The sequence below is a fragment of the Peromyscus maniculatus genome, chromosome 9 (genome assembly GCF_049852395.1).
Source record: "Peromyscus maniculatus bairdii isolate BWxNUB_F1_BW_parent chromosome 9, HU_Pman_BW_mat_3.1, whole genome shotgun sequence".
Lineage (NCBI taxonomy): Eukaryota > Metazoa > Chordata > Mammalia > Rodentia > Cricetidae > Peromyscus > Peromyscus maniculatus.
The window spans coordinates 31033353-31059701 of record NC_134860.1 but is presented as its reverse complement, the minus strand read 5'-3'; the positions used below and the strand labels follow the sequence as shown (position 1 = coordinate 31059701).

The 26349-nt window shown below is 42.4% G+C and overlaps 1 protein-coding gene across 4 annotated transcripts in view; it reads left to right on the top strand.

Annotated features, from left to right (window-relative positions):
• The window catches only part of Abhd6 (abhydrolase domain containing 6, acylglycerol lipase), a 44779-nt gene that overhangs the window by 3129 nt on the left and 15301 nt on the right, over positions 1 to 26349 (top strand). For 2 of the 4 annotated variants that reach the window (XM_006994749.4, XM_076544567.1), the window contains exons 2-3: positions 10877 to 10937; positions 17611 to 17763. In XM_006994749.4, the coding sequence (XP_006994811.1) occupies positions 17645 to 17763 (119 nt within the window). In that variant the 5' untranslated portion in view covers positions 10877 to 10937; positions 17611 to 17644. Of the gene's footprint in view, positions 1 to 10876; positions 10938 to 15837; positions 15973 to 17610; positions 17764 to 26349 lie in introns of all 4 variants that reach the window. The other 2 variants (XM_042284413.2, XM_006994750.4) reach the window with 2 other exon arrangements.

Here is a 26349-nt window from a genome sequence, read left to right as displayed (position 1 = left end):
AAACTCAGAAAGGCCTCTAAAGCTTTTGTTAGGTTTAACCCATCTTCTGCCTTTGCACTAAAAGTGCAAATTGGTCTTCCCTTTCTTGAGCTTTTAAAACTGATGAGCTGTGAGCTATGTGAGGGATCTGTATAGGGAGAGTGAATGTGGCCACACAGTTTGTGCAGCTGGAAGTATTTACTCAATTTCATGCAAGGAGAAAAACCTGTCTTAGAGATGGTCTTGGTTCCTAGACTGTGTTGCTGATACAAGCCTGTCCTGTGGGGATATGTTAGAACCAAGGATCATTTTTGGGTTTGGGAGGAAAAAAATGGTGAGTGTTTTATCCTAGTAGACTGATGAACAGCTGAGAGAATATTCTTTACCAGTTCCTGGTTATTTTGGTGACTAGATCAGTTATTGTGCTGTGTCTTCAAAAAGAAGGGCAGAGACTCCTTTAAAATCCTTTGTAAGCTGGGTGTGGCAGCACATACCTTTAATCCCAGCACTGGAGAGGCAGAGGCAGGAAGATCTCTGAATTCGAGGCCAGCCTGGTCTACAGAGTGAGTTCCAGGACAGTTAGGGTTACACAGAGAAACCTTGTCTCGAAAAACAAGAACAAACACAAAACAAACAAAAGAATTAAATTTGCAGTATACCAAGAAGCAAGCAAGGTCTGCAAGTTGTTTTTTTTTTTTTAAAGGGGGTGGGGTACTTACTGGTATGGGTGCTGAACCTAAGGCCTTATACATGTTAGGCAGGTGCTCTACCACTGAGCTACATGTTCACCTGTTAAAAAATGTTAAAAATTAATTGCATGTTTATTTGTGCATATCTGTACATGCATACCACAGCACACATGTGAGATCAGAAAAAACTTTGAAGAGTTGGCTCTCTTCCACCTTGTAGGTCCCAGGGATTGAGCTCAGGTTGTCAAAGTTTGGTATCAGGCGCTTCAATACTGAACCATCTCACCAGCACACACACACATACACACACCACCACCACCATCAATTTTTCTTTTTAATTTTGAAACAGGGTCTCAGACTGACTGAGGCTGGCCTTGAACATTCCTGTAGTGCTGGCAGGCTTGGTCTTGGTGTTCTCCTGCCTCAGTCTCTCTTGCAACTAGAATTATAGGCTTGTACTACCTGGCCAGTGGAAAATGTTACTTTTTAATTTCTTTGAAATTGCATTTAGTTGAAATCAAAATTGACAAAGATGTTGAGTTTAGATATTTTAAGATGTAAATCTTTGTAAATTTTGATGTTCTAGGAAATGTAAGAAGACTGTAGAACTTTATTTTTGTGACCCTGGAGGGACAGAAACACTTTCTGGGTTTCTAGTATAGTAACAATTAGTCACATATTGCCATTTTAAAAATTGGTTTAAATTAAATTTAAAATTCAGTTCCTCATGTTTTAAATATGGTCAACAACTGTGTGAGGCAGGACTTCATGAACACCATGTATAACTCAATGAAACCTCAAGAAAGCTGCCTATTGGTGGCAATATTTTTTCCTTTTTTTTTTTTTTTTTTTTTTTTTGGTTTTTCGAGACAGGGTTTCTCTGTGTAGCTTTGCGCCTTTCCTGGAACTCACTTGGTAGCCCAGGCTGGCCTTGAACTCACAGAGATCCGCCTGGCTCTGCCTCCCGAGTGCTGGGATTAAAGGCATGCGCCGCCACCACCGCCACCGCCACCACAAAATAATTTTTCTTTCTACTAAATTCTCTACAGGCCAAGAAATGGAGTACATAAAGGATGTGTCATTGTGTGGAAGGAGCATCAGAAATCTTTTTTACACTTGTTTTGACTGCACCACTGGTTTGTCCACTGCTATGGGGGTGGGAATTCCCGAAGTTTTTTGCTGCATTCTATGCACACTTAGAGCTGTTGGTGGGGAAGGCTCCCCTGTAGCTCAGTGGTGAAGTTCTTGCTTAGCTCTTGTAAAGTCCTGAGTATTTAGACTACCTACCCTGGCGGGGAAGGCTCTGGGACACATATATCCTTTTGGGACAGGAAGTGTGGTTCCGTTCCATTTGCTTGGCATGCATGAAACCCTGGGCTCCATCCCCAGCACCACATAAACTAGGCATGGTGGTGCATGCCTGTAATCCCAGTACTGAGGTGAAGGCAGGCGGATGAGCAATTAAGGTCATCCTTGACTACAGAGCAAGCTTGAGACCATTTTGAGTTGTATGACAGCCAAGCAGCAAGGATTTTAAAAAAAAAAAACAGTACTGTTGGAAGGCTCTACTCCTGAACCAGCTGAATCAGAGAGATTCTGATGTGGAATCAGGCTTTAAGAGTCTGAAAACTGTGAGTTTGGAACCCTTGACAATGGAAGACATTATTTCTGGGTAACTTTTGTGCATTTTTCTCACTGAGTTTCCATGGTGATGAGACAGTAGTAGAAGTCTCAGCCAGAGTAACTTTGTCCCCCAGCAGTTGTCAATTTTGTTTTGTTCTGTTTTGAGACTTTTCTGCTTGTCATAGTTTGTGAGCAGCTTGAGTAGGTGAAGGCCAGGGATGCTGAAGGCAGAACAGTCAACATTGCTCATGTGGCACCCATTGCCACTTACTACGAATCCTGACATGTTCATGCTTTTCATGACATGAAAGTGCCTCTTGACATTGGATATAGCTGTCTCTTCCTAGAAGAGCAGGTACCTGTGTGTCAGGTAGTTGTTCCTGTGGCTGCTTGGGTGGGGTTGGCTGGGCCTCTGTGGTACCGAAAGGGAGCAGCCAGTGCTGGAAGGGGTGAGCTGAGGTACCTAACTGTTGCAGGTTGGGATCCTCCTCTTGTTAAGTAATTAGCTAGAATAACAGCAGCCTTTGTCTCAGAGTTTTTCAGAATCTTTGGCTGTTGGCCAAAGAGGTTTGCTTTGTCATGTACACAGTTTAGCAGTCAAGAGCTATACACTTGAGGACTGAACAGTAAGTTAACCCTGAGTATGAGGACAGCAGCACAGACCCTCTTCATATAGCTTAAGCAGTTGGATAGTCCCTGAGCAGGGTAGGGGATGGTAGAGTAAAGTTGTGGTGTGTAGGGAACTGCCTGACTGCTGGGCCAGCAGGCTAGTCTTCCTTGCTGGGTCTTCCAGTATCTGCCAGTCACTCCTGTGAACCTTCTCTTGCATCATGTCATCCCCACACTAAGGTTCTGAGAGGTTAAGTTCAAAGCTCAGTGGCTGGTCAGGAGCAGAGCAGAGATCTGAACCCACGTTACTGAAGTGTAAACTGGAACCCTGGGGGGCGGGGCACATGCAGACAGGGAGTACAGGGCTTAAAAGGACCGTGTGTGCCAAAGTCCTGGAGGCGTGAAAGGATCTGATGTGTTCAAGGCTTGTGGAGTAGTCTGTGAAAGTGTTCCTGAACAGGTGGTGAGTAACAGAAGAAAATGACTCCTGAGAGCTGGGCAGGCACAAGCTCCTAGTTAGCCTTGCACCTGATGCTGAAGGCCCTTGTGAACCAAGGAGCAGAGGAAAATAAAGCAGTGTGACCTGCAGCCTCTAGCAGACTATTCTGACAGGAATGTTCATTGTGTTGGTAGTCACAGGAATGGAGTGAGAATATCGCCTGTGTTGATACTGGCTAGGCGACCCTATGGATTCATGACTCCTCCACGAGAGATGGTATGGTGGCTGCAGGGGCTTCTTTCTTCTCGTTCAGAGAGTTGCTTGTATTTTGACTTTCTGGTATACTGTTTGGAATTCACCAAGTGTCCACCAAGGGATCTTAAGAGTTTATGACAAGTCAAAGTCATGATCTAGTTCATTCAAAAGTCTTGGGGGAGGAAGAATGAGTGAGATGAACTGAGGGTGCAGAGGAAACCCTAGCTGAGGATCGATCTAACTTCCATGTTCTACCAGAAAGAACCACAAAGAAGATGAGATGTGTAACAGCTGTCCTATAGGAGAGAGGGACCAGTGGCGAAGAAGAGAAAGCCACTGCTGTGCAGTCTCTAGAGGGCCAGGCCATTAATTGATCTCATATCTCAATCAGCCAAAGGATCCAGCTTGGAGCTGGGAGAAAATCCTCATTAATGGATTCATGGACATGTAATACTATGTCCCATTTTATCATAGCTTCTGCTGTTTCCCACTCTGGTAGACAGGCAAGCTCCAGGAGCACCCATAGTTTGTTCTGTGTCTTCCTTGCCACAGATTTTTGTAAGTGTTGGACAGTCACCACTCTTAATGGACAGGCAAGAATTCATAAATCAAAGCAAATGATGTTTGAGAGACTCCTGGCTGATATGTTGAGGCACTGATAGGACCTGATATTTTTAGATTTTTCAACAGTTAAAGACAGGGGATAAGCACCCCTTCAGGGGACAGAGACTAGAAAATTAGAGGCTTGAGGGACCCTTGAGAAATGAAACTGAGATACTTTGCAAAAAAATAGCCTCTTGATTAGCACCATGGTAACCAGAAGTTAACTGGGTGGACTCTTCATGGTACTAACAGTCTATGATGCTTTATTCTTTGTTCTAAGAATTAGCACAGGGTTGTAATTAAAACACAAATTTTGTTTAGTGTTTGTTATTCCATTTGTTTGTTTGTTTGAAACAGGGTCTCAGGTATCCCAGGCTGGCCTCAAACTCACTAATGGAGCTGAAGATGACCTTGCCTTTCCTACCCTCCAGGCTGTGATTACAGGTGGCTACTATGTTACCCACTTTATATAGTGCTGGGGATGGAACCCAGAGCTTTGTGCATGCTGAGCTACAACCTCGCCCCTTACTTATACAAAAAATTTAAGTTTACAGTGAAAGAGTGTATGGGTTCCCAGTGGCAAACTCCTGTTCATGGCATCTTAATTTTTTTAATTAGCATACAAAGTAACAGGGTTCTTTGGCATTTTCAAGCATCCTTTGTTTTGGTTGATTCCCCTTTCTCTCTCACCTCTCTCCCTCCTGGCTTGTACTCTTTGCCTCCAGTATTGTATGTGTCCTGTTACTCTGCCTAATGCCTTTCCTTCATACCTCTTTTTCCTCCCTCATGGTCACCTTTGTAGTTTCATAACCTGTCCCCACACTCATTCCCTAATAGACACACATATGTAAGAACTAGAAACTGGGATCTGCATATGAGGAAGACTATGGTCTTTGATATCTGTCTTTCTGAACCTAGTTCTTAATGTAGTGTTTTCCAGTGCTATCTATCAACTATGAAATTTTAAGTGTGGTTCTATCTCTCCCCTCCACCTCCCCTACCCTCTTTTCTCTCCTCTCCTCTTCTCTCCTTTCTTTCTCCTCTCCCCTCTCTCTCTCCTCTGTATCTCCTCTCTCCTCTCTCCCTTTTTCTCTCCTTTCTTTCTCCTCTCCTCTCTCTCTCCTCTCTCCATTTTTCTCTCCTTTCTCTCTCTCTCTCTGACAAGGATCTCTTTTTGTAGCTCAGACTGTCCTTAAACATGATCCTCCTGCCTCAGCCTCTTGAATGCTGTGGGGTTCCAGGCAAGCACCACTAGGTCTAGCTTTCATGTCCCTTTTCTTGTGTTCATAGTTTTTAGGTTACTGGGACTTCTGGAGAGGAGCTTTTGCCTAGAAAGAGGGAAGGGACCAGCTCACCGAGGTCCAGGTAGACTTTGTGCCCTCCAAACCTTACCACTGTTTATTTTGACAGGGCTCTTTTTCTGTGTGAAGCTGGCTTTCTTCCTATAATCAGAAAGACTTTTGACTAGCCGTATCTCCTTTGCTGAAGACAAACCTCTTTAAACTCCTAGCTCCTTGAGAGCAAGTTTGGGCAACTGGAGAATGTTTTGGGGTGCCCAGTTTCCATTCTAGGCCTCTACCATAGCACACATGGGGGTATTTTGATTTCCTTTTAGTCCAGTGGAAAATACTTGCCAATATGATGCTTTCTCTGGCATTTTACCTTGAGGGAAGATGAAAGCTTATAGTGTGATCCCCAGACCCTGGAGCTAAGGGACCACATGAGGAGCTGGTCAAGTGGCTTTGGGTTTCTGTTTTAAACAGATGGAGAGACTGGTTTGGATTTCAGTGGTGTTGTCTTATTTCAAACATGATTTCCAGAAGGTGGTTATCTTAGACTATCACAGCTCATATTTGGCTCAAGAGTCAGATATTTTTCACATGCTTGCCTTTGCCAGGACATGAGCTGTGTGTCTTGTGGCCTTGTTTCTTAGTAAGAGTTTTGAAAGTTTTGCCACAGATACACAAGCCCTCTTCTTTTAGCTAAGTTCCTGGTTGATCTGTCTAATTGCTCCTGCCTCTGCTGGTTGAATCTCCAGGGCTGGGTGGCAAGACTTTCTGTTTCTCTCTGATCCTCTGTTCATGGGCACAGCCCAGCAGGCTGAGCTGCCTTGTGCACAGTGTCACTAGAGTGGCAGAATTGGGGAGCAGCTGTGTCTTGACTGGTTCTTGAACAAGAACCCCCAGGGAAATCAGTCAGTGGTGCTTTATGAACTTTCTCATCAGCTTCTTCTGAACCATAAAGGAGACAGGAAGTCATAGCTTAACCATGGATATATTGTTTCAGGGTGGAAAGTCCTTATCAGTGTCTATCTTAGAGTACTGGATCTTGAACCTTAAAGACTGAAGTTCTTGCTGGTGTGTACCTAACCTCTGTACTGTCACATAGGTCAGGAGGTGTGCCCCCCCCCCCCCCCCCCCCCCCCGCGCTCTGAATATTATCTTAATGTAGGCATTCAGCTTATGTGCCTAATATATGGAGATAGAATTAAATTTATATTTCTTCACTCATAAGGTTTGATTGCTCTCTCTCATTGGTCATTAAGCCAATAGAACTTTTAATGATAATGTAAATAGTCTGTATTTCACCATCCAGTCAGTATGGTAGCCACAAGCTACATGTGCATGTGGCCATTGTATATGGCTAGTGCAATCAAGGAACCAAATTTTAATACTCCCCCCAACCCCCCCACCCCCGTGTGTGTATGTGTGTGTGTGTGTGTGTGTGTGTGTGTGTGTGTGTGTGTGTGTAGATCAATGTCAGGCGTCTTTCTCTATCCTTTCTACCTGCCTACCTAGCACTAGGCTTGCAAGAGTTTGCTCCTACTCCTGGCTTTCCACATAGGGGCTAGAGATCTAAATTCAGGTGTTCATATTTGTGTTTAAGGAGCTACACATAACTAACTAGTAGCTATTGAACCGGTGGTACAGGATAGCTCCTTGTTTAAAGAGCCACACATAACTAGTAGCTAGGGAGCAGGCAGTACAGGGTAGCTCCTTTCATTTGAGGAGTTTATATTGTATTTGTACTGAAACGGAGAGAAAGACTTCATTCAGGTACATGGTAGCAGTTCAAACGGCACAAGAGAGTATCCATTAGAAATCTTCCTTTTAGGGGCTGGAGAGATGGCTCAGCAGTTATGAATACTGACTGCTCTTCCATAGGACCCGGGTTCAATTCCCAGCACATACATGGCAGCTCATAACTGTTTGTAACTACAGGGATTCAGACACCCTTACATACTACTTGCAGGCAAAACACCAATACACATGAAGTAAAAATATACGAAAGAAAGAAGGAAGGAAGGAAGGGAGGGAGGGAGGGAGGGAGGGAGGGAGGGAGGGAGGGAGGGAGGAAGGAAAGAAAGAAAGAAAGAAAGAAAGCTTTCTTTCACTCTCTTCTCTGCTTCCAACCCCCAGTTTCCCTTCCCAGAGCCAACCCTTATTTCCAGAGCCATTTTATACACATGCAAGCATATCATATATGTTTTCTCTCCCATTCTCTTTTCAATTCAGAAGTCTATTTTATCTGCCATCTGTTTTGGTTTTGCTTGTTTACTTTTTTTTTTTTCCCAGACTGAGTTGCTGTATAGCTCATCCTACCCTTGAACTCCCAACCCTTCCACTTCAGCTTCCTTCCTTCCTTCCTTCCTTTCTTTTTTCAGTTTAATTCAGTTTTATTTTTTTCAAGATAGGGTTTCTCTGTGTAGCCCTGACTGTCCTGGAACTTGCAGCCTTGTTCAAGGTTGGCCTTGAACTCAGAGGTCTACCAGCCTCTGCCTCCTGAGTGCTGGGATTAAAGGCGTTTGTCATCCTATGGCCAGGATCTGTTTCAGCCTTTGGAGTGATGGAATTATAAATGTGTAATACCATGCCTGGCTGCTCTACTGTCTATTTCCTTTTTTTTTTTAGAAATTAACAATATACCTTATTATTCATTACCCACTGGGACAAATGGGACTACCTCATTATTTTAAAATGTATTTATTTTTATGTGTTTGAGACTTTTGCTTGCATGTATGTGTATGAACAATGTGTGTGCATGGTACCCATGGAGGACAGCAGAGGGTATCTGATCTGGTGGAACTTGAGCTACAGTTGTGAGCCCCCATGTGGGTTCTGGGAACTGAACCCTGGTCCTCTGCAAAGCAGCAAGTGCTCTTAAGTACCAAACTATCTCTCCAGTCCCAAATAAATGTAATTTTTTAAAGATAAGATCTAAGTACCACTGCTGGTTTGGAAATCACTGTGTAGATCAGGGTGGCTTCTGACTAACAGAGATCCACCTACCTCTGTTTCCCAAATGCTGGAATTAAAGGCATGCACCATCTTGCTTGGTTATATGTCCTATTATTTTAATTTTAATGGCTTTATATAATCCTTTTTTGTTGTTGTTTTGTTTTGTTCTTCAAGACAGAGTTTCTCTGTGTAGGCCTGGCTGTCCTGAAACTCCATCTGTAGACCAGGCTGGCCTTGAACTTGGAGATCCACCTGCCTCTACCTCCCAAGTGCTGAGATTAAATTCATGCACCACCACCGCCCAGCTATAATCTTTTTAAAAGCTATGCCATTTATTCACCAGAGCCCATGAAAGTGGGCATATTATTTGCTTCCAGTCTTTCATTATAGTATGTTGTAATAAGTAACCTAGTATCAAGATTTTATATATTATTTGATAGAAAATAAGGATGAGCCGGGTGATAGTGGCACACGCCTTTAATCCCAGCACTCAAGAGGCAGAGCCAGGGGATCTCTTATGAGTTCAAGGCCAGCCTGGTCAACAAAGCAAGATCCAGGACAGGCACCAAAACACCACAGAGAAACCCTGTCTCGAAAAACAAAACAAAACAAAACAAAAGAAAAAAACAACAAAAGAAAAGAAAACAAGGATGAACTCCTAAAAGAGAAAGCACATTATTATGTCAAGGGAAGGCACAGCTTACATTGCCACAGGTTTTGACAAGTCCATGAAGTTTGTTGATGGGTGTGTAAACTGGTCCAGGATGTGAAAGCACATCCTCATCACATAGTCTATGGATCCTTGGGTTTTTACTGTTTTTGCTGATGATGAGTGAGAGCCTCAACTCATGGATTTAGTTTACCTGTGTCTTATTGTAAATGAGATTGAGCATCTTTTCATGGGTTTAAGGGCTGTTTCTGTTTTCTTCCTGGGAAGTTATCCAGGTAATTTACTCACTTTTCTAGTTGTTGTTCTTGGTCTGTGGGGGCTTTTTAATGCTCTAAGTGTTGGACCCCAAAGTTTAGGGTCTCAAGTGGGCGCCCCAAGAACCCAGACTCCAGTCCAGTTGATGCAATAGCAAGAGTTTTTTATTTAAGCTTCTATATAGAAGGGCAAACTCTGCTCCTAAGAGCAAGAGTCGCATCTTACTGCAGCCACATGGGGGTTTTTAAAGGAAAAACCCACAAAAGCCATGAGATTACAATTCCCATACAATTTCGTTTCACAAGATCATGGTCTGGGTACAGAGTGATCACAGGGGGTACAGTTACGTCAACAGGTACATTTTTCCTGAAACCTCAAGGGGGGTATCAGGGCAGGAGTGGAGTTTACACAAAGGTCACAGTGGTCCTTCCTGGAACACCCGCAACTATCCCAGTGGAGCACATCTCTTAACAGAAATCTTTTTACGTTGTTATATGGTTGCAGGGCAGATTGAACAATGGCTAAGTCAGGTTGCCCTTGGAACTAGATTTTTAGTTTCTCATTTCCTGGTGCTTGAAGTTTCTCTTTTCCTGAGGCTTGGGGGTGTAAGCCTGAAGGCCTAGGGTCTTTCATTAGGAAGCTGTCTGTTGTGTGGTATCTGTTGGCAAATTTTGATTTTGTTTATGAGATCTCTTTCCAAGTGGACTTCAAAAGCAGTTTTATGCAGTCAACTTATTACTCTTGTAATACTGATATAAAATTGTTTTTTAGCATAGTGTTTTTTTTTTTTTTTTGGTTTTTCGAGACAGGGTTTCTCTAGCATAGTGTTTTGTTATGGCCTCTGTAGTTTATGTGCCTTAGAATGGCATTCCCCATGGAGACATTTTCAGAGTTTTGATTTCTTCTAGCCCTTTCCTGATTCTTTTTCATGTTTAACGCTAACTTGCCTGGAATACCTCTGGGTCTAGTAGCCTAACTTTCCCCTCTGGTCGCCTCACACTTTGCTATGGGGTTTTTGCCAGCCCCTTCTGTTCTTCTAGCCCTGTTCTTGAACATTTAGCCCCTGTTCACTGACCACTCCTGCAGCAGGATTGCCCGCCTTTACCCATTAATTATTTTTCTTTTTTTTATTTCTTCCCAAATGTAGCATTTAAGTAAGCCCTAGTAGAGATAAAGAAGAAGAATCTAGATCTTTATTTGAAGTTCTCTGTTCAGCTTTGTGCCCCAAGCATGTCTGCTTCCTTCTGTTTGACCTCTCCTACTGATGGCAGTCAGTTCACCTTAGACCTTTTAGCCTTCCCAGGGCCTGACTAATTATCTAGATGCCCTGCCCTCTGTGCACTTTAGCCTAGTTGGGGAAGTGGCCTGAGCTAGAGGTGGACTATAAATCCGCAGGAAATGCGCATTTTCCGTGTGCTGAGAGAATCCTCTGCTCCACCACAACCAGATCTGGTTGGCTGCCAACACATTCCTTATATGATTTAATGCTTTGTCATTTTATTTCTTGTGATTACAGAATCTCATTTTCAGCTCCTGCCAAAGCCAGTAACTTTGGGAAAGAGTCTGCTCCTTGAAGAGTAAGTGTGAGTTTTTAATATATTAGATTATCTAAAACAGGAGCAGGCTTTCCTGAGACTGGGCCATTCTGAGTTCCTGTCCCAGGCCACCCATGCTGAGTGAGTCTCTAGGTCACTGTGTGTGGTGGGAAAGGATTGGTACTTGGGGCAAGGGTCTTCAAAACTCCAGTATACAGTCTAAAAGCCTTTCCAAAGACCATCTAGGAGCAGGGCTGTCGTATAAAGGGTGTCTAGAAGGCAAGGCCACAGAGGAATGACAGTGTTCTGCTGGGGAATATGTCACTGGAACTAGCCATTAGAGGCAGGGATGAGTGAATTTATCAGCTAGTTATAGGATAGCAGGACCAGAAGGGGACAGAGCAGGAGGCATTGTAGGCAGGTGGGGCAGGAAGCTTGCTTGTTGGGGTGTAAGAAGACATAGGGTGAGTCAGCACTGAGAAGTAGAGTTGGGACCATGTGGGGTGGCTCTGATTTCGTCTGGTGGGTGTTTGACCAGCTCAACCCAATCCTTGCCTTGAACTGAGATGAGTCCTCCAGGAGCTGGTGTTAGAAGGATGGTTGATGTGTTGGAATAGCATTTACAGAAAGTGAACAGGAGAAACAAGGGCCTGGTTCCAGTGTACAGCCAAGGGAGCGAGTCTGACTGATTGACAGTTCTATATCTGATATGGATTGCTCCTCCTACTCAGTATTCCCACTAAATACTGAACCAAACTGACCTAATTGATTGCTTGCAAGGGGCCGTTCCAACATAACTCCCAATGCTGTGTGGTCCTGTATGGGTGTGACTCCCAATGCTGTGTGGTCCTGTATGGGTGTGATTCCCAGTGCTGTGTGGTCTTGCTGGGTGTGACTCCCAATGCTCTATGGTCCTGTATCAGTACTCCTATCTACGTGTGACTATTGAGTGCTTGAAAGGCAGCTGTTGTAATTAAGAAGTGAACTTTGAATTTTACTAAATTAGTAACTTATTTAAATTTATGGTACTGAACATTGAACTTAGAAATTCATACAGACCAGGCAAACACTCTGTCATGGAAATGTATCTCCAGAAGTTATTTAAACTTAAACAGCAGTTTTCATAGACTTAGACAGTTGACCTGAGTGCTCATATCTTATACTATCCATTATATACCTGGTGTATTAACAAGTGAGAAGAGTGGAAGGTACACTGGCACTGAGGAGGCTACATGGATGGGGAACTGTCAGCAAAAATCAGTGACTCAGAAGAAACAGGAAGAAATATGTCTGAGGCATTGTAGAACCTTAGTGTCATGGGTGGTCAAACAGGCATTAGAAAAATCTAGAAGGAAATCCTGTCAAGTACATTGATATTTATAATTCCCTGTAGAAGAGAATGGCCAAGAATGGAGGTGAAGGAAGAGTCATTATAAGAGTTATGGGGGGTGGGGGTGGTAAAAAGCCTCTGTGATTATCCAGGGAGAAAATGAAGAGAGCACTGGGATACCCCAGCCAGGCATGCTCAGCCGTAGCTCACTTCAACAGCAAGGCTGTTGGAGCCTCAAGTTACAGAGCTCAACTAGAGTTGAGGAGGAGAGGAGTGCAACCAGCTGTTTTAGCTGTTGATCTTCATTGATAGTTTTGAAGAATCAGTTTCTTTTTGGGAACTAGTTCCAAAGTCTGTTGGATGCAGCACTGTTGACCAGTGGGAACACTGCACTCAAATTTCAAGAACATAGCATTTTTCTTTTTCTATATTTCTTTCTTTTATAGTGTTTTAACCACCAGCACTCAGCCCTTGGAATTAAACCTACTCTATCACTGAGCCATGTCCCCATGTCCAACAAAACAAAACCCACCAAATTTATTTTGAGAAAAGATCTTGTTAAGTTGCCCAGGCTGGCCTGGAACTTGCTACTTAGCACAGGAAGGCTTCACCTAATGATCCTCTTGTCTTGCTTCCCAAGGAGCTGGGATTACAGGCCTGTATCATGAGGCCTAGACAGAATCAATGTTTTTCAGGCCTAGAGAGATGGCTCAGCACTTAAGAGCACTTATTGCTCTTGCAGAAGACTCAGGTTCAGTTCCCAGCACCCACATGGTAACTCAAAACCATCTATAGCTCAAGTTCCAGTGAACACTATATCCATGTAGTATACAAGTATACATGCAGGCAAAATACCCATACACACAAAATAAAAAATAACAGTTTTTTTTTAGTGGTAAACTTTATGGGGAGAATTTTTATGTTGTATAACCAAAGAAACATAAGCAACACTGAATAATTTTAAAAACATACCAGTAGAAATAAGGATTGAACAAGACTGGCAACTTGTAAAAGTTGTTAATGTATTAGCATGTGTTGATGCAGTTCTATAGAAATATAGTGGATTATCTATGGAATCACTGAACTGGGAGTTTTATCATAATTGATGCCCAGTGCTTGCATGCTGTAGAAAGCACTACATGGGAGAGGCAGAGATAGGAAGTAGGGAGACCTACAGGGTTGAGTTAGAGTTCAGGTCATGCTACTTACCAACCAGGTGACCTTGGGAGGTGTTTTTATTGGCTTCCTTAAGTTTCTATGGGAGGCATGTTTCTCATCATGTTATGAGAGAGAAAAATGGGAAGATGGGTGTTAATCACTGTACAAGGCTGGCACAGGGGAGTTACTGGTGCATGAATACTGTTTTACATCTGACTGTGCTGGTGGTGGCCACAGTTACTGTTTTTTGTTGTAAAAGGCATTATTGTTTTGGACATACCAAAACTTTAGTTTGTCAAATTTGATGGACTTTTGACGTTGTGATGATACTGTTACTACAAATATGTGGACTGTAGCAGTAAATATCCTGGGATTCACTGGACAGGTTGGAAATGCCTAGAAGGCAGGAGTCAGAGTGTTTCTATATCCTGTTTGCTCTTATATTTTGCTTTGTACCCTGAGGAGTAATATATCATCACTCGTGATCCTCAGCATTCAAAATCAGGGGCATTAAAGAGTTCTGAAATGTCATGCCTGATTTCTAACACCAGACTACACTTGATTTCCCTCATGCAGGGTTTATCTGGATCTACTGACCTATCTCTGTCCAAATCCTCTCCATTCTTGTTTATAATGATAAAGACCCTGACTGATATAGCTTCAGTGGCTATATAGTTAATGCAGCAGCGGAGGCTGAATAATGGGCCTTATTTAGGGGTGTGACACTGAGTGACTCTCCTTGCTGACAGAATGGCCACCTCTTCCTCTATTTTGTTGTTTTTTTGTTTGTTTTATACAGAGAATAAATTCCTGATTAGCTGATTATATTGAATGTCAAACAAAAACAAAAAGGCATATATTGAGGCAGAGCCACAACCAGCTCCTGTCCTGATGTTACCTCCTTCACCGTATGTTGCAGGGCTCCTGGGGCCTCTACTTTATACCATAGATCAGTAAAAAGAGTAAGTCAAACAATAAGCATTACTTGGTATCAAGAGCTTCTCAAGGTGCCATTTTAGCTTCTGGGGAACTGTAATAGGAGATGAGATTTATGGAAGGGCTAACTAGATCCTTTTCGTTGATTGCCTGTCATAATTTTAGAAATGTTAAGTCGCCACATTAGGAAAAGGCAGAAGAGATGAGGAGAGTAGGGTCTCACAGCAAAATGTGTAGAGGAGCCAGTGGATGGAATGTTCCTAAGTCAAGTGCCCCTTAATCTGTGACTATGCCCTTCCACACAGCACCTCACATGCCACATTCTCAGTCACACATCACCCACTTAGCATTTCCTTTTGTTTTCCTGTGGCACCAAGATCAAGCCCCAGGACTCAATGCATGATAGACTACCACACTGCCACTGGGCTACATCCCTGACTCTAGTGTGTTTCCTTAAATTAGTATCTTTTTACTTAAATTTATTCTTAAAATTAAGATACATCCCTAGAACAATTAAAAGTATCATTGAATGGTTCATTGGGTAAAGGTACTTACTGCCACACCTGATGACCTCCACCTCCACATGTATGTTGTGGCATATCCCTGCCTCATGACACGCTCACATGCACTTACACATACAACCTGTTAGAATAAATGATGAGAACAGTGTTACTGACTCGCTAAATACTTCCAGGAGTTCCTAGGAGCAGATAGGCTTTCCTCGGAGATGCTCTTTAGCCTTGACAGGACTTGAATGGCAGAGATAAGTTTCTTAGTAAGTGTTGGCATTAACCAAAGCCCTGTGCCCCTGAAGCCTGACTTAATGTTCTCCCATTCCTAAGCCACCAAGCACTATCCTTTGTATGGGTCCATAGTCTGGGAAATTCCAGGCAACACCTTTATGTGGTTTTCTGATTTTTGGTAATTAGTAGTTCCTTATTCTCAAAGTTTTGTTTTTTCTGTCTCTAGCCTACCCTCAGGCACAACAAATGTGCATCAGCAGGGTAGGGAAACCACCTTCCAGAGGAAAGTGAGGCGAGTCCTCTGTAGTTAAGGATATTGCAGAGATGTAAACAATTGTCCTCTCTTTGTCTAAATCAGTGGTTCTCACCTTCCTAATGTGTCAGCCCTTTAATATAGTTCATGTTGTGATGACCCCCAACCATGAAATTATTCCATTGCCACTTCATATCTGTAATTTTGCTGCTGTTATGAATTGTAATATAAATATCTGATATGCAGGATATCTGATAACTGACCCCAGTGGAAGGGTTGTTTGACCACTAAAGGGGTCATGACCCACAGGTTGAGGACCACTGGCCTAAAACGTGACAGTCAGAAAGCATAGCTTTCTCAGTTCTCTGGGAAGGCTGAGCCTTGTTAAATAGTCCTACTGCACAAGAGTTTCTTCTGCTCAGAAGACAGATTCTGGTAGAACTTTCCTCCAAAGTGTGATATACCCAGCAGACACAGGCAGAATAAAGGTTTTTTTCTCTTATGTTTGCCTACTGTCTCCAGTGCTGGAACTCGTGATGTACATGACCTTGGGCACAAAGTGTTCTAAGTCCTAGACTGATGGGACATTGGGTAATTAACTTCCCAGTTCCGGAGTCTGAATCACTGGCTCTCTGCACTTCTTAAGGACATCCTGAGGTAAAGAAGAGTCATCTGTCATCTGAAACTGAATTTTCTCTCTCTCTCTCTCTCTCTCTCTCTCTTTTTTTTTTTTTTTTTTGTTACTTTTGGTTTTTTCGAGACAGGGTTTCTCTGTGTAGCTTTGCGCCTTTCCTGGAACTCACTCTGTAGCCCAGGCTGGCCTTGAACTCACAGAGATCCACCTGCCTCTGCCTCCCGAGTGCTGGGATTAAAGGCGTGAGCCACCACCGCCTGTCTTGAAACTGAATTCTTGCATCCATCAGCTCATGTGATACCCACAGCCCTAGCCTGCAGATTTATACATATCTATTCTTTGTGCATTGTAGATTGTGCCAGCAATTCTTTTTTTTTTTACCCCCAGTGTTGGACTGGAACCCAGGGCCCTGTGCATGTTAGGCACATGTTCTATCACTGAGTCACACATCTTTCCCCAGCCTTTATACCTTAAATTTAATAGGCAACTTCTCCAGGGAGGTTCTTAATTTCTTAACTTTCAGGGGGAAATGTCAGTCTCTCTTAGCATTATAGGTGATGATTTTCCTTCCCTAAAACATGTTACACAGGATTAATCCCATCTTGTAGCTTTGCTTTTCTTTGATCCGTTTGTACTTTGTGTGTGCCACGTACTATTCTAGGCACTAAGAAAAAGCATAAGTGACTATTCTTGCCCTGAACAAAGTGTACTTCTTCTGGAAGAGAGACAGGCCAGTGATTGAAGCATGCTGAGACAACTGCTTCGAGTGACTAAGCAGTTGAGAGGACAGTTGGATGAACAGAACAGGTTTAAGCTCTCTCTGCCTCAGTGCCCTTATCTATGAAATGAATGCAATTCCTCTCTCGTTTGGTTATATATTTTTTTTTAATTTTATGTGTATGAGTGTTTTGCATGCATGTATGTATGTGTATCAAGTCCATGCCTGGTGCCTGAGGAAGGCAGCAGAGAGCATCAGACCCTCTAGATTGGGTACTGAGAACCCAACCCAGGTCCTGCTCTTAACTACTGAGCCATCTCTCCAGCCCCTCATTTGGTTATTGTAAGATGCTTGCCTGTAATTTCAGCATTCAAGCAACTGAGGCAGGAGGATTGTGAGATCCAGGCCAACCTGGGCTATGTAGTGAGTTTCAAGCCAGCCTAGGTTACACAGTGAGACCTGTCTCAACCAATCAATGGAAATAAAATGTTGTAAATCTACACAAAACTTGAGGGAATAATACATCATAATTAACATTTCACATACATTACTTTTTCTTTCCTAAACTTTTAAAACTGAATAATGGATACCAGTCTATACATGCCCCCCTCAAAGCTTGAACAAGCTTCTCCTAGGCATGATATCCTACATTGTCCACAGCCACAGTTTTGTTGGATGTTCTAAGATGATAGCACTGTGCACTCTACTACTGTCTGATACCCATTGGGTACTCAGATTTTTTCCCAGTCATCCTGACAATGTACCTTGTAGTTTTGATTTTCACTTTTTGAGGCCCATGGTCCTCCCAAGTCTATCTCATCATATCTAGTTGCTACGTTTTTTTTCTTCTGGCGTATGTCTTCTGATCCCTCTGGGATCCTTTTCCTTTCTGAGTCTTTCTTATTTCCCCTGAGATTTTTTCAGTACTGTTCTCTGTTTTCAGCCTCTGCAGGTGTCTACCAGTCTTGAAGAGCAGGATGGATCTAGATGTAGTTAACATGTTTGTGATTGCGGGTGGAACTCTGGCCATTCCAATCCTGGCATTCGTCGCCTCTTTTCTCCTGTGGCCTTCAGCGCTGATAAGAATCTATTATTGGTAAGTCAGCTATATGATTGAGGTTTGGGTTTTTTGTTTTGTTTCTTTTAGACAGGGTTTCTCTGTATAACCGCCCTGGCTGTCCTGGAACTCCTTTTATAGATCTACCTGCCTCTGCCTCCCGAGTGCTGGCATTACCATGCCTGGCTAATTGAGTTTTTTAAAGTATCACAGTGTTGTCATCCCCACTTTGTCCTGGTCGTTGTTACTTGTTATTGTGTCATGAAATATTTTAAACAAAGAAAAGTTGAAGGACATACATCTTGTTTAGAAATCTTTTAAGTTTTTTAAAAAAATTATTTTTATGTGTATGGGTGTTTTGCCTGTGTGCATGTCTATGCACCATGTGCATGCCTGGTACCCACAGAGGCCAGAAAAGGGTGTTGGGTGCCCTGAGATAAAAGTTATAGACAGTTGTAAGTTGCCATGTTCATGATCCTCTGAAACAACAGTGAGTGCTCTTAACTACTGAGCCATTTCTCAAGCTCCTCTTTTGAATTTTGGATGTGTTCTTGAACTGGCAGCTACTTCAAAGCAGGTAGCTGGTTTCAAGTGTCTGACAGCATGTTTGCTCTTGGGGCCAGTCAGTCTCCCAAGGCTGTGATTTCCTAGCCACCAGGGGCAGTGATATCGCTGAGAGTGAATCAGAAGGTCAGGAACACTCAGTGCCAAGGATGCATGTGGCACTGAATGTTTTTAAGATTTGCCCTAGAACTATTTGGAGTTTTACCATTTTGTTTGGGTTTTAAGACAAGATCTTGGGGCTGGAGAGATGGCTCAGCAGTTAGCATTGGCTGCTCTTCCAAAGTTTCTGAGTTCAATTCCAAGCAACCACATGGTGGCTCACCACCATCTGTAATAAGATCTGGCGCCCTCTTCTGGCATGCAAGCATACATGCGGGCAGAACACTATACATTAAAAAAAAAAAAAGACAGAATCTCATTAAGTAACTGTGGCTAGCCTAGAATTCTATGTAGATCAGGCTGGCCTTGAACTCACAGAGCTCTTCCTGCCTCTGCTTTAGGAGAGCTAGGATTGAAGGCATGCACCACCACAGCTATTTGGTTTTGGTGTTTTGAGATGAGACCCTGCAGCAAAGGCTTGCTTCAAACTTATGAAGATGATTCCTGATCCTCCCTCCTCCACCTCTCAAATCCTGGGATTATAAGAGTGTGCCAGCACACCAGCCTTACTCTAGAACTGTTAATTAGTGAGGCTAGAGAGACAAATGAAACTTCCAAATATCTGTCATTCTTAACACCTTCATTCCTGCCCTGTCTTGGTATCATCTGTATTTTCCTTAGAATTAAGACCTTAAATCTATGTTTTGGCTGTTGTTTTCTATTTTTTATTTATTATTATTAAGACTTTTATGCCACAGCTCATGTGTGGAGGTCAGAGGACAATTTGTGGAACTGTGAGTTCTGTTGTTATTGTTTTGAAATAGTGTCTCATTGTAGCCCCAGCTGGTCTAGAACTCCCTGCATGGCTGAGCCAGTTCTTGAACTCAGAATTCTCCTATTTCTCCTGCCCAAGTGCTGGGACTACAAGGAAAATTTGCCATGAAAAGTAACTAATGTGAAAAAGTAAAAATAAATTACCTTAAATAGTCTTAGTAAATTCTACTCTAGCTGTTGTTGCAAATTAAATGATTGAACCCAGCACTGACTTGTATTCCTAACTCTTAAAAGGTTAGCACTTGAACAGTGTTATGCTTCATTGATTTATTTTTTTCGTGCCACTGCCCACTTAGGAAATAAAGTAGCTTCCTTCCCCTTCTACTTCCTTCATGGTGAAATGAACACTTGGTCCTCAACATACTACTGTAGGTAAGCCCCGAGAGGTTTATCTGGGTCTCTCGTAGTAAGAAAAAACTTCTACATGTGGAGAAGAGCACCGGGAGACTGATGCCCTCTCTCTGCCCTCCCTTCTGGCTCCCTTTTGTTTCACTGGTGCATGGAATTTTCCACCGGCTGCTCAGGCTCCAAGCCTTGAAAAGCAGCAAATAAAACAAAGCAGTTTATAATCTTTCATTCTCCCTGCCTGTTCTGTGTGGGTGGGGCTCTCCCCTCCAGAGGGCCACCCAGGGCCCACCTCAGTATTGACAAATCAGACCTCTAGCTACCTAAATGTCACTGTCAGTGCTGCATCGCCAAGACTCCTAGGTAGTCCTGGACATGGAGAGGTCAGAGCCGTGTCTCCACCTCATGACCCTGCCAAAGACCTTGTGTTCCTCATGTTGTGGTGACCCCAACCATAAAATTATTTCATTGCTACTTCCTAACTGTAATTTTACTACTGTTAATGAATCTTAATGTAAATACTTGAATCTATAGTTAATTAGAATTTATAGGTGAATTTGGGGTCTGGGTAGGGAGATGGTTCAGTTGATAAAGTTCTTACCACACAAGAATAAAAGCCCGAGTTTAGATCTCCAGCATCCACAAAAAAACAAAACACAAATGAAGTTGAAACAGAGAGTGCAGTTTTTTAGATGTGGACTGTAACCATGGATATGGCTGCAGGCGGATGTGTGGTTCCACCCACTGTGGGTCAGGACCAGCCTCAGTGCCATGTCGGTTTCCCGACCCCCAAGTTCCCTGGACTCTGAAAGAGCACATTTTCAGAGTCAGAGTATCAGAGTAGTTTTAATTTTTTTTTCTTCTTTTTCGAAGAGGATAAAGACATTCTTAGCAAATATTTTACTGTTTACCAAGTTCTAGTTGACATAAAATTCACTATATGAAAGTGTACAGTTGAGTGGTTTTATTGTATTTATAGTACTGTACTGTCATGACCACTCCATAATTCTAGATCTTTTCCATCTCCCCAAAGTTCACACTATGTAAACTTGTGATCCTCCTGCCTTAGCCTTCCCAGTGCTGGGATTACAGGCTTATGCCATCATGGCACCAACATTGAGCATGATTCCAAGTTCCATGTGCACTGTCCTGGGTGTCAGTACTTTTTTATTATAGTGGAATGGTATTTCATCATACCTACTAGGTTTTAATAGGGTCTGTACCTCCCAAACCCTTGTTGAGAACTCATTCCCAATGGAATGGTGTTAACGAATCTTCGAGAGGTTAATGCTATTCTGCTGAGATTGGATGCATTACTACATGGGAAATCGTCTCTGTAAGTCAAGGCAGCACCTTGTATTTCATTTTTTTGGTGCATGGCCATTTGCCCTTTGGCTTTCTGCCATGAGTTGAAGCAGCAGAAAGCCTTGACTCAAAGCCAACCAGAAGTCACTCTGACTTCCCAGCCTCTAGAACAGTGGTTCTCAACCTTCCTAACCCTGCGACAGTTCCTCATGTTGTAGTGACCCCAACCATAAAATTATTTCATTGCTACTTCCTAACTGTAATTTTACTACTGTTATGAATCGTAATGTAAATATCTGAATCTATAGATAATTAGAATTTATAGGTGAATTTGGGGTCTGGTTAGGGAGATGGTTCAGTTGATATAGTTCTTACCACACTATAAATACAATAAATATAGTACAGTATAGTACTATATATACAATAAAACCACACAACTGAATAAACACCCAAGTTTGGATCTCCAGCATCCACAACAAAACAAAACAAACGGGGTGAAGCATCCAACATCCGTAATCCCAGCTCTGGGGAAGCAGAGATGGGAGGATCCTGGGGTGTGTTGGTATCATTCTAGGACATCAGTGAGCTTCGTATTCAATGAGAGACCCTGTCTTTTGAAAAATAAGGAGGAAAAACAATTGAGGAAGACAACCGAGTGTCAATTCTGACCTTGACATGCACCCACATACATGTACACATGCACACACACACACCAGAAGTGAATTTGGATAAATTGCTGGCATTGGAAAGATGGCTTAGCAGTTAAGAGCACTTGTTGCTCTTGCAAATATTTATATACACAAAGTAAATAAGTCTTTAAAAAATCAATAACCAGAAATCAGTAGCATCCCTGTATACCAGAAACAAACAAATGAAGATGAAAAGTTAAGCAGGAAGTAGTAAGAGAAGCTACGCCCAAATTCCCAAATATACCAAGCTGGCTTTGGAGATGTGTAAAAGTTAAAACCTTCCTTTTTGGAAAAAAAAAAAATAGAGGAAGTGCTGTAGGATGGTCTGTATGTCAAATCTGTTGCTCTGATCGGTCAATAAATAAAACACTGATTGGCCAGTGGCTAGGCAGGAAGTATAGGCGGGACTAACAGAGAGGAAAAAAGAAAGAACAGGAAGGCGGAAGGAGTCACTGCCAACCACCACCATGATAAGAAGCATGTGAAGACACTGGCAAGTCACGAGCCACGTGGCAAGGTATAGATTTATGGGAATGGATTAATTTAAGCTATAAGAACAGTTAGCAAGAAGCCTGCCACGGCCATACAGTTTGTAAGCAAAAAAAAAAAAAAGAAAGAAAGAAAGAAAGAAAATGAAAAGTTATATGTTGCTACTTACTCTAGTGCCAGTAACTCTCAAATACCTAGTAATAACTCTGAAGAGTAACATGGGAGCTCAGGCAGTGGCCTAGTAATAACTCTGAAGAGTAAGTAACATGGGAGCTCAGGCAGTGGCTCATGGGTAAAGGTGCTTGCCACACAAGCCTGATTATCAAAATTTCCCCCCGGGGGCCTGCCCTGAAGACAATTCTCTCAGAGTCCTGGGGAAGACTCAGCAACAGGGTAATCTGAGGGAATGAATCTAAATACACCGAGCTCTACAGTCCATTTACTTTATTTTTCTGAGACAAAATTCTATTTACATAGCTTCAACTCTGCCCTCGTACTTAGCTCCTCTCTGTCCCTTCTCCTCCTGCCCCTCATAGCTCTAACTAGGTTCTTCATGTCTCATCCTCATCTTCATCTTTGGTCCCCTCCATCTTCGTTCCTCCTCGTTCTTCCCCCAACCAGACTCTATACACCTACAATCTGCAAACTCTGCCTTGCTGCTTTCTGGTTGGGCAGGGTAGCTCTGCTTGGAGCTAGGAAACCTGCCCCACAGCTTCACTGCACCAGGTATGCAAAGAGCCCTTTTGTTCTAAGTAAGTTGCTTGAGGCTGCCACTTGGCACTGTGAGAGGAAGTGGGGTCTGAGCTTAATTTGCACAAGAAGCAAAGCTACGTACCTAATGCCCACCTGGCCTTCAGGAGACCAGCAGTTGGTCTGAAATGCTTTGTCCTTGGATGTTAGCTAAAGGAGATATCTGGTTTTAATGTTAAAAAGAAGAGCAGAAGGCCTGGAGGCAGGAAACCTTGCCTATGTGACTGTATCCAAACACCTTAGGAGTTCTTGGGGAAGCTATGAGAGCACACATGGAATTCATAGCCGGAAACAGCTGATATAGTAAAAGCCAACTAACACCAAATACTCCTTGAGATTTGGCTTTTCCTCTGGAAGAATTTCTTAATTCTTCCAGGTATAACTTTATAATATACAGCTGAATTCCTACTTCATTCCTGTGGCTTGTAGCACCTGATGAACTGAGTTGGACCCCTGGAAACAAGGATGGAAGGAGAGAACTGACTCCAAAAGTTATCTTCTAACTTCCACGGGTGTGTCTGCACTCACACACACGTTGTAGCACTCACACAAGCATCACAACACACACACACACACACACACACACACACACACACACACACACACACACACACACACACGCGCGCATGGTGGAAGGAGTGAACCGCCTCCCAAAAGTTATCCTCTGACCTCCATGTTCTCATTTGTAGTGCACACACATGTACACAAATAACAACAATAATTTAAACATGAAAGGGCTCTACATAAAAAAAAAAAAAAAGTATCCATGAGAGACCGTTGATAATATACCTAAATTCATGGAAGGATGTACTGTATTTGTGGGTTGAAAGATTTTCTTCTTGTAGAGATGTCATATTTTTGTACAATGGCCCTAAATTAAGTTTTTCTGATGGCATTTGATAAGCAATGTGCTACATATATTTTGGTCAGCTTGACACAAGCTAGAATCATATGGGAAGAGGGAACCTCAACTAAAAAAAATGCTTCCATTAGGTTGGCATTTTCTTGATTAATGACTGATGCGTGAAGGCTCAGCACACTGTAGGTGGTGCCACCCCTGGGCAAGTGGTCCCAGGTGTATAAAAAGCAGGCTGAACAAGCCATATGGCTGCTGCATCAGTTCCTACATCCAGACTCTTGCCTTGAGTTCCTGCCTTGGCTTCTCTCTATGGACTGACCCAGGCCATGTGACCCAGATAAACTCTTTCCTCCCCATGTTCCTTTTGGTCATGGATCTCTATCATAGTAATAGAAAGCAAATTAGAAAAAGTAGATTCTTTTACTAGTTTAGAGATGTTTAATTTTTATATGATCCTTCAAGTCGGCAGGAAATAGTATTGGTGTTATTTTACAGATAAGACTAATGAAGCTCTCGATTAGAACGACCTCCTTTCCATAAGGGCAGAGTGAGCTACAATTAATATATTTTGTCTAGAATTTTAATTTCTTTTTTTTCCAAGTTTCTATTAGCATGTATCAGCTATAAGAGTTAGGGTGAGTTTCATTCTGACATTTTCGTACATATTTATAATGGATTTGATTGTGCTCACTCCTTGCTACCCTCTCTCATCTCCTCTCACTGCTGCTGCCCCTTACGTTTATGTGTCTGAGTATTTATCTGCATGTATGTATATTATATATGTCTGTCTGGTGCCCATGGAGGGCAGAAGAAGGAATCAGATGCCCTGGAACTCGAATTATAGATGGTTATGATCTGCCATGTCGGTGCTGGAAACTGAGCCTGTGTCCTTTGTGAGTGCAGTATGTGCACTTAGCTGCTATATCTTCTCTCTAGTCCAATTAAGTGGATTCTTAATAAAGAAAAGGATAGGTCTGACTAATCAAGACAGTCTTGAATGAATCGAGGTGATTTATATTTCCAGCTATCAAGACTAATTATGAAATTATGAAAGTCAAGTCGGTATGAAACTGGCACAGAGGACAAATAGAACAATGGGCTGGAGGTGTCCAGAAATAGATGTGCGAAGATATGGAAAGTGCACTGTGTTAACAAAAAAAATCTAGCTGGGGAAATGTAAGTTTGACTCTTAGTAGACAGAATTATTAAATTCTGCTTCTCAAAGATGCCCTCCCTCTTCTCAGAGTCCTGTGACTATGACAGTGTATTTATGTCATGGTCATGCTAAATTACAGTCATGGTATATGTTATATGCAGCTGATTTTGGGACAGGGACATTATCCACAGGGGTCTAATCTAATCACCTCAGCCCATAAAAGAGATGAAAATCCATCATGAATTGGTGCTGTAGTTATTTGAATCTGAGAGGACCATCCAGGAAGGAACACAGGTGGGCTGGAGGAGGCAGAGAGTTCTCAACAGACAGTCAGCAAGGACACAAGAACTTCAGTCCTGTACCCACAAAGAACTGAGTTTTGCCAACAAGCTGAATGGGCTTAGAGTTGAATGAAAGGCAGCTTGGCTGATGCCTTTATGTCAACACTGTGAAACCCTGAGCAATGTGCTTAGCTAAGACCTGCACAGGTAACCTAATGAAGGGTGGTTTTAAACTCCTCCAAGTCTGAAGTTTTTGTTTGTTTGTTTGTTTTATTGTTGTTGTGGTGGTGGTGGTGAGTTTTTTTGCAGCTATAGAAAAATGAACACAACCCATCTGCAAGTTCATACTCTGCCTAAAAATAAAAGCCTGGTAGATTGTAGATTCAGCAAATCTTTCTTAAGAAAAAATAGACATGTATTTTTCTTGACATTGGAGATAGGCAGAATCATAACATAAAAATTTCTAGCCATAAAAATTGTTCAGTTTAGGCTGAACAGTGGTGGCACACGCCTTTAATCCCAGCATTTTGGAGGCAGAGGCAGGTGGATCTCTGTGAGTTCAAGGCCAGCCTGGTCTACAGATGGAGATTTAGGACAGCCAGGACTACACAGAGAAAACCTGTCTCGAGAAACAAAACAACAAATTGTTTAGTCTCATTGTATCATCTTAAATGAAGAAATAGTGTTAACCAAAAAGACCAAGATGGTGTGTGGCTCAACATGTATGCCCAGCATGCACCAGGTACTATGTTCAATCCTTAGCACAGCTTCTCCCCAAAGGAAGACTATTTAGGGAATCAAAATGCATATCAAAGGTAGCAGTGTGTATTTGCAGTAATTCTGTTCATAAAGAACTTGCATCCAGCATATATAAAGAAGTCCCCCTGTAAATCTAAAAAAAAGAGCATATAACCTAGAAAATGGACAGAAATTCAGATACTTGACACAGATGGTATCTGGTAGCCAATTAACATGAAATGAAACAATTTGCTGTTCTATTGGTTATAAGAGACACTCAAAACCACAATGAATCTAAACACTTGAGAGGCTGAGCAAGAAGGTACTTAAGCTTAAATGTTCAAATCTGAACTGAAAACAAAACACATTGAAATACTATTACCTGCTTATCAGAAAGGCTAAAGTTATAAACAAGGGGCAAGAGAGATGGCACAGTAATAAGAGTACTGGTTGTTCAGCCAGAGACCTAGAGTTCACTTTCCAGCCCCCACATAGTGGCTCACACCATCTGTAACT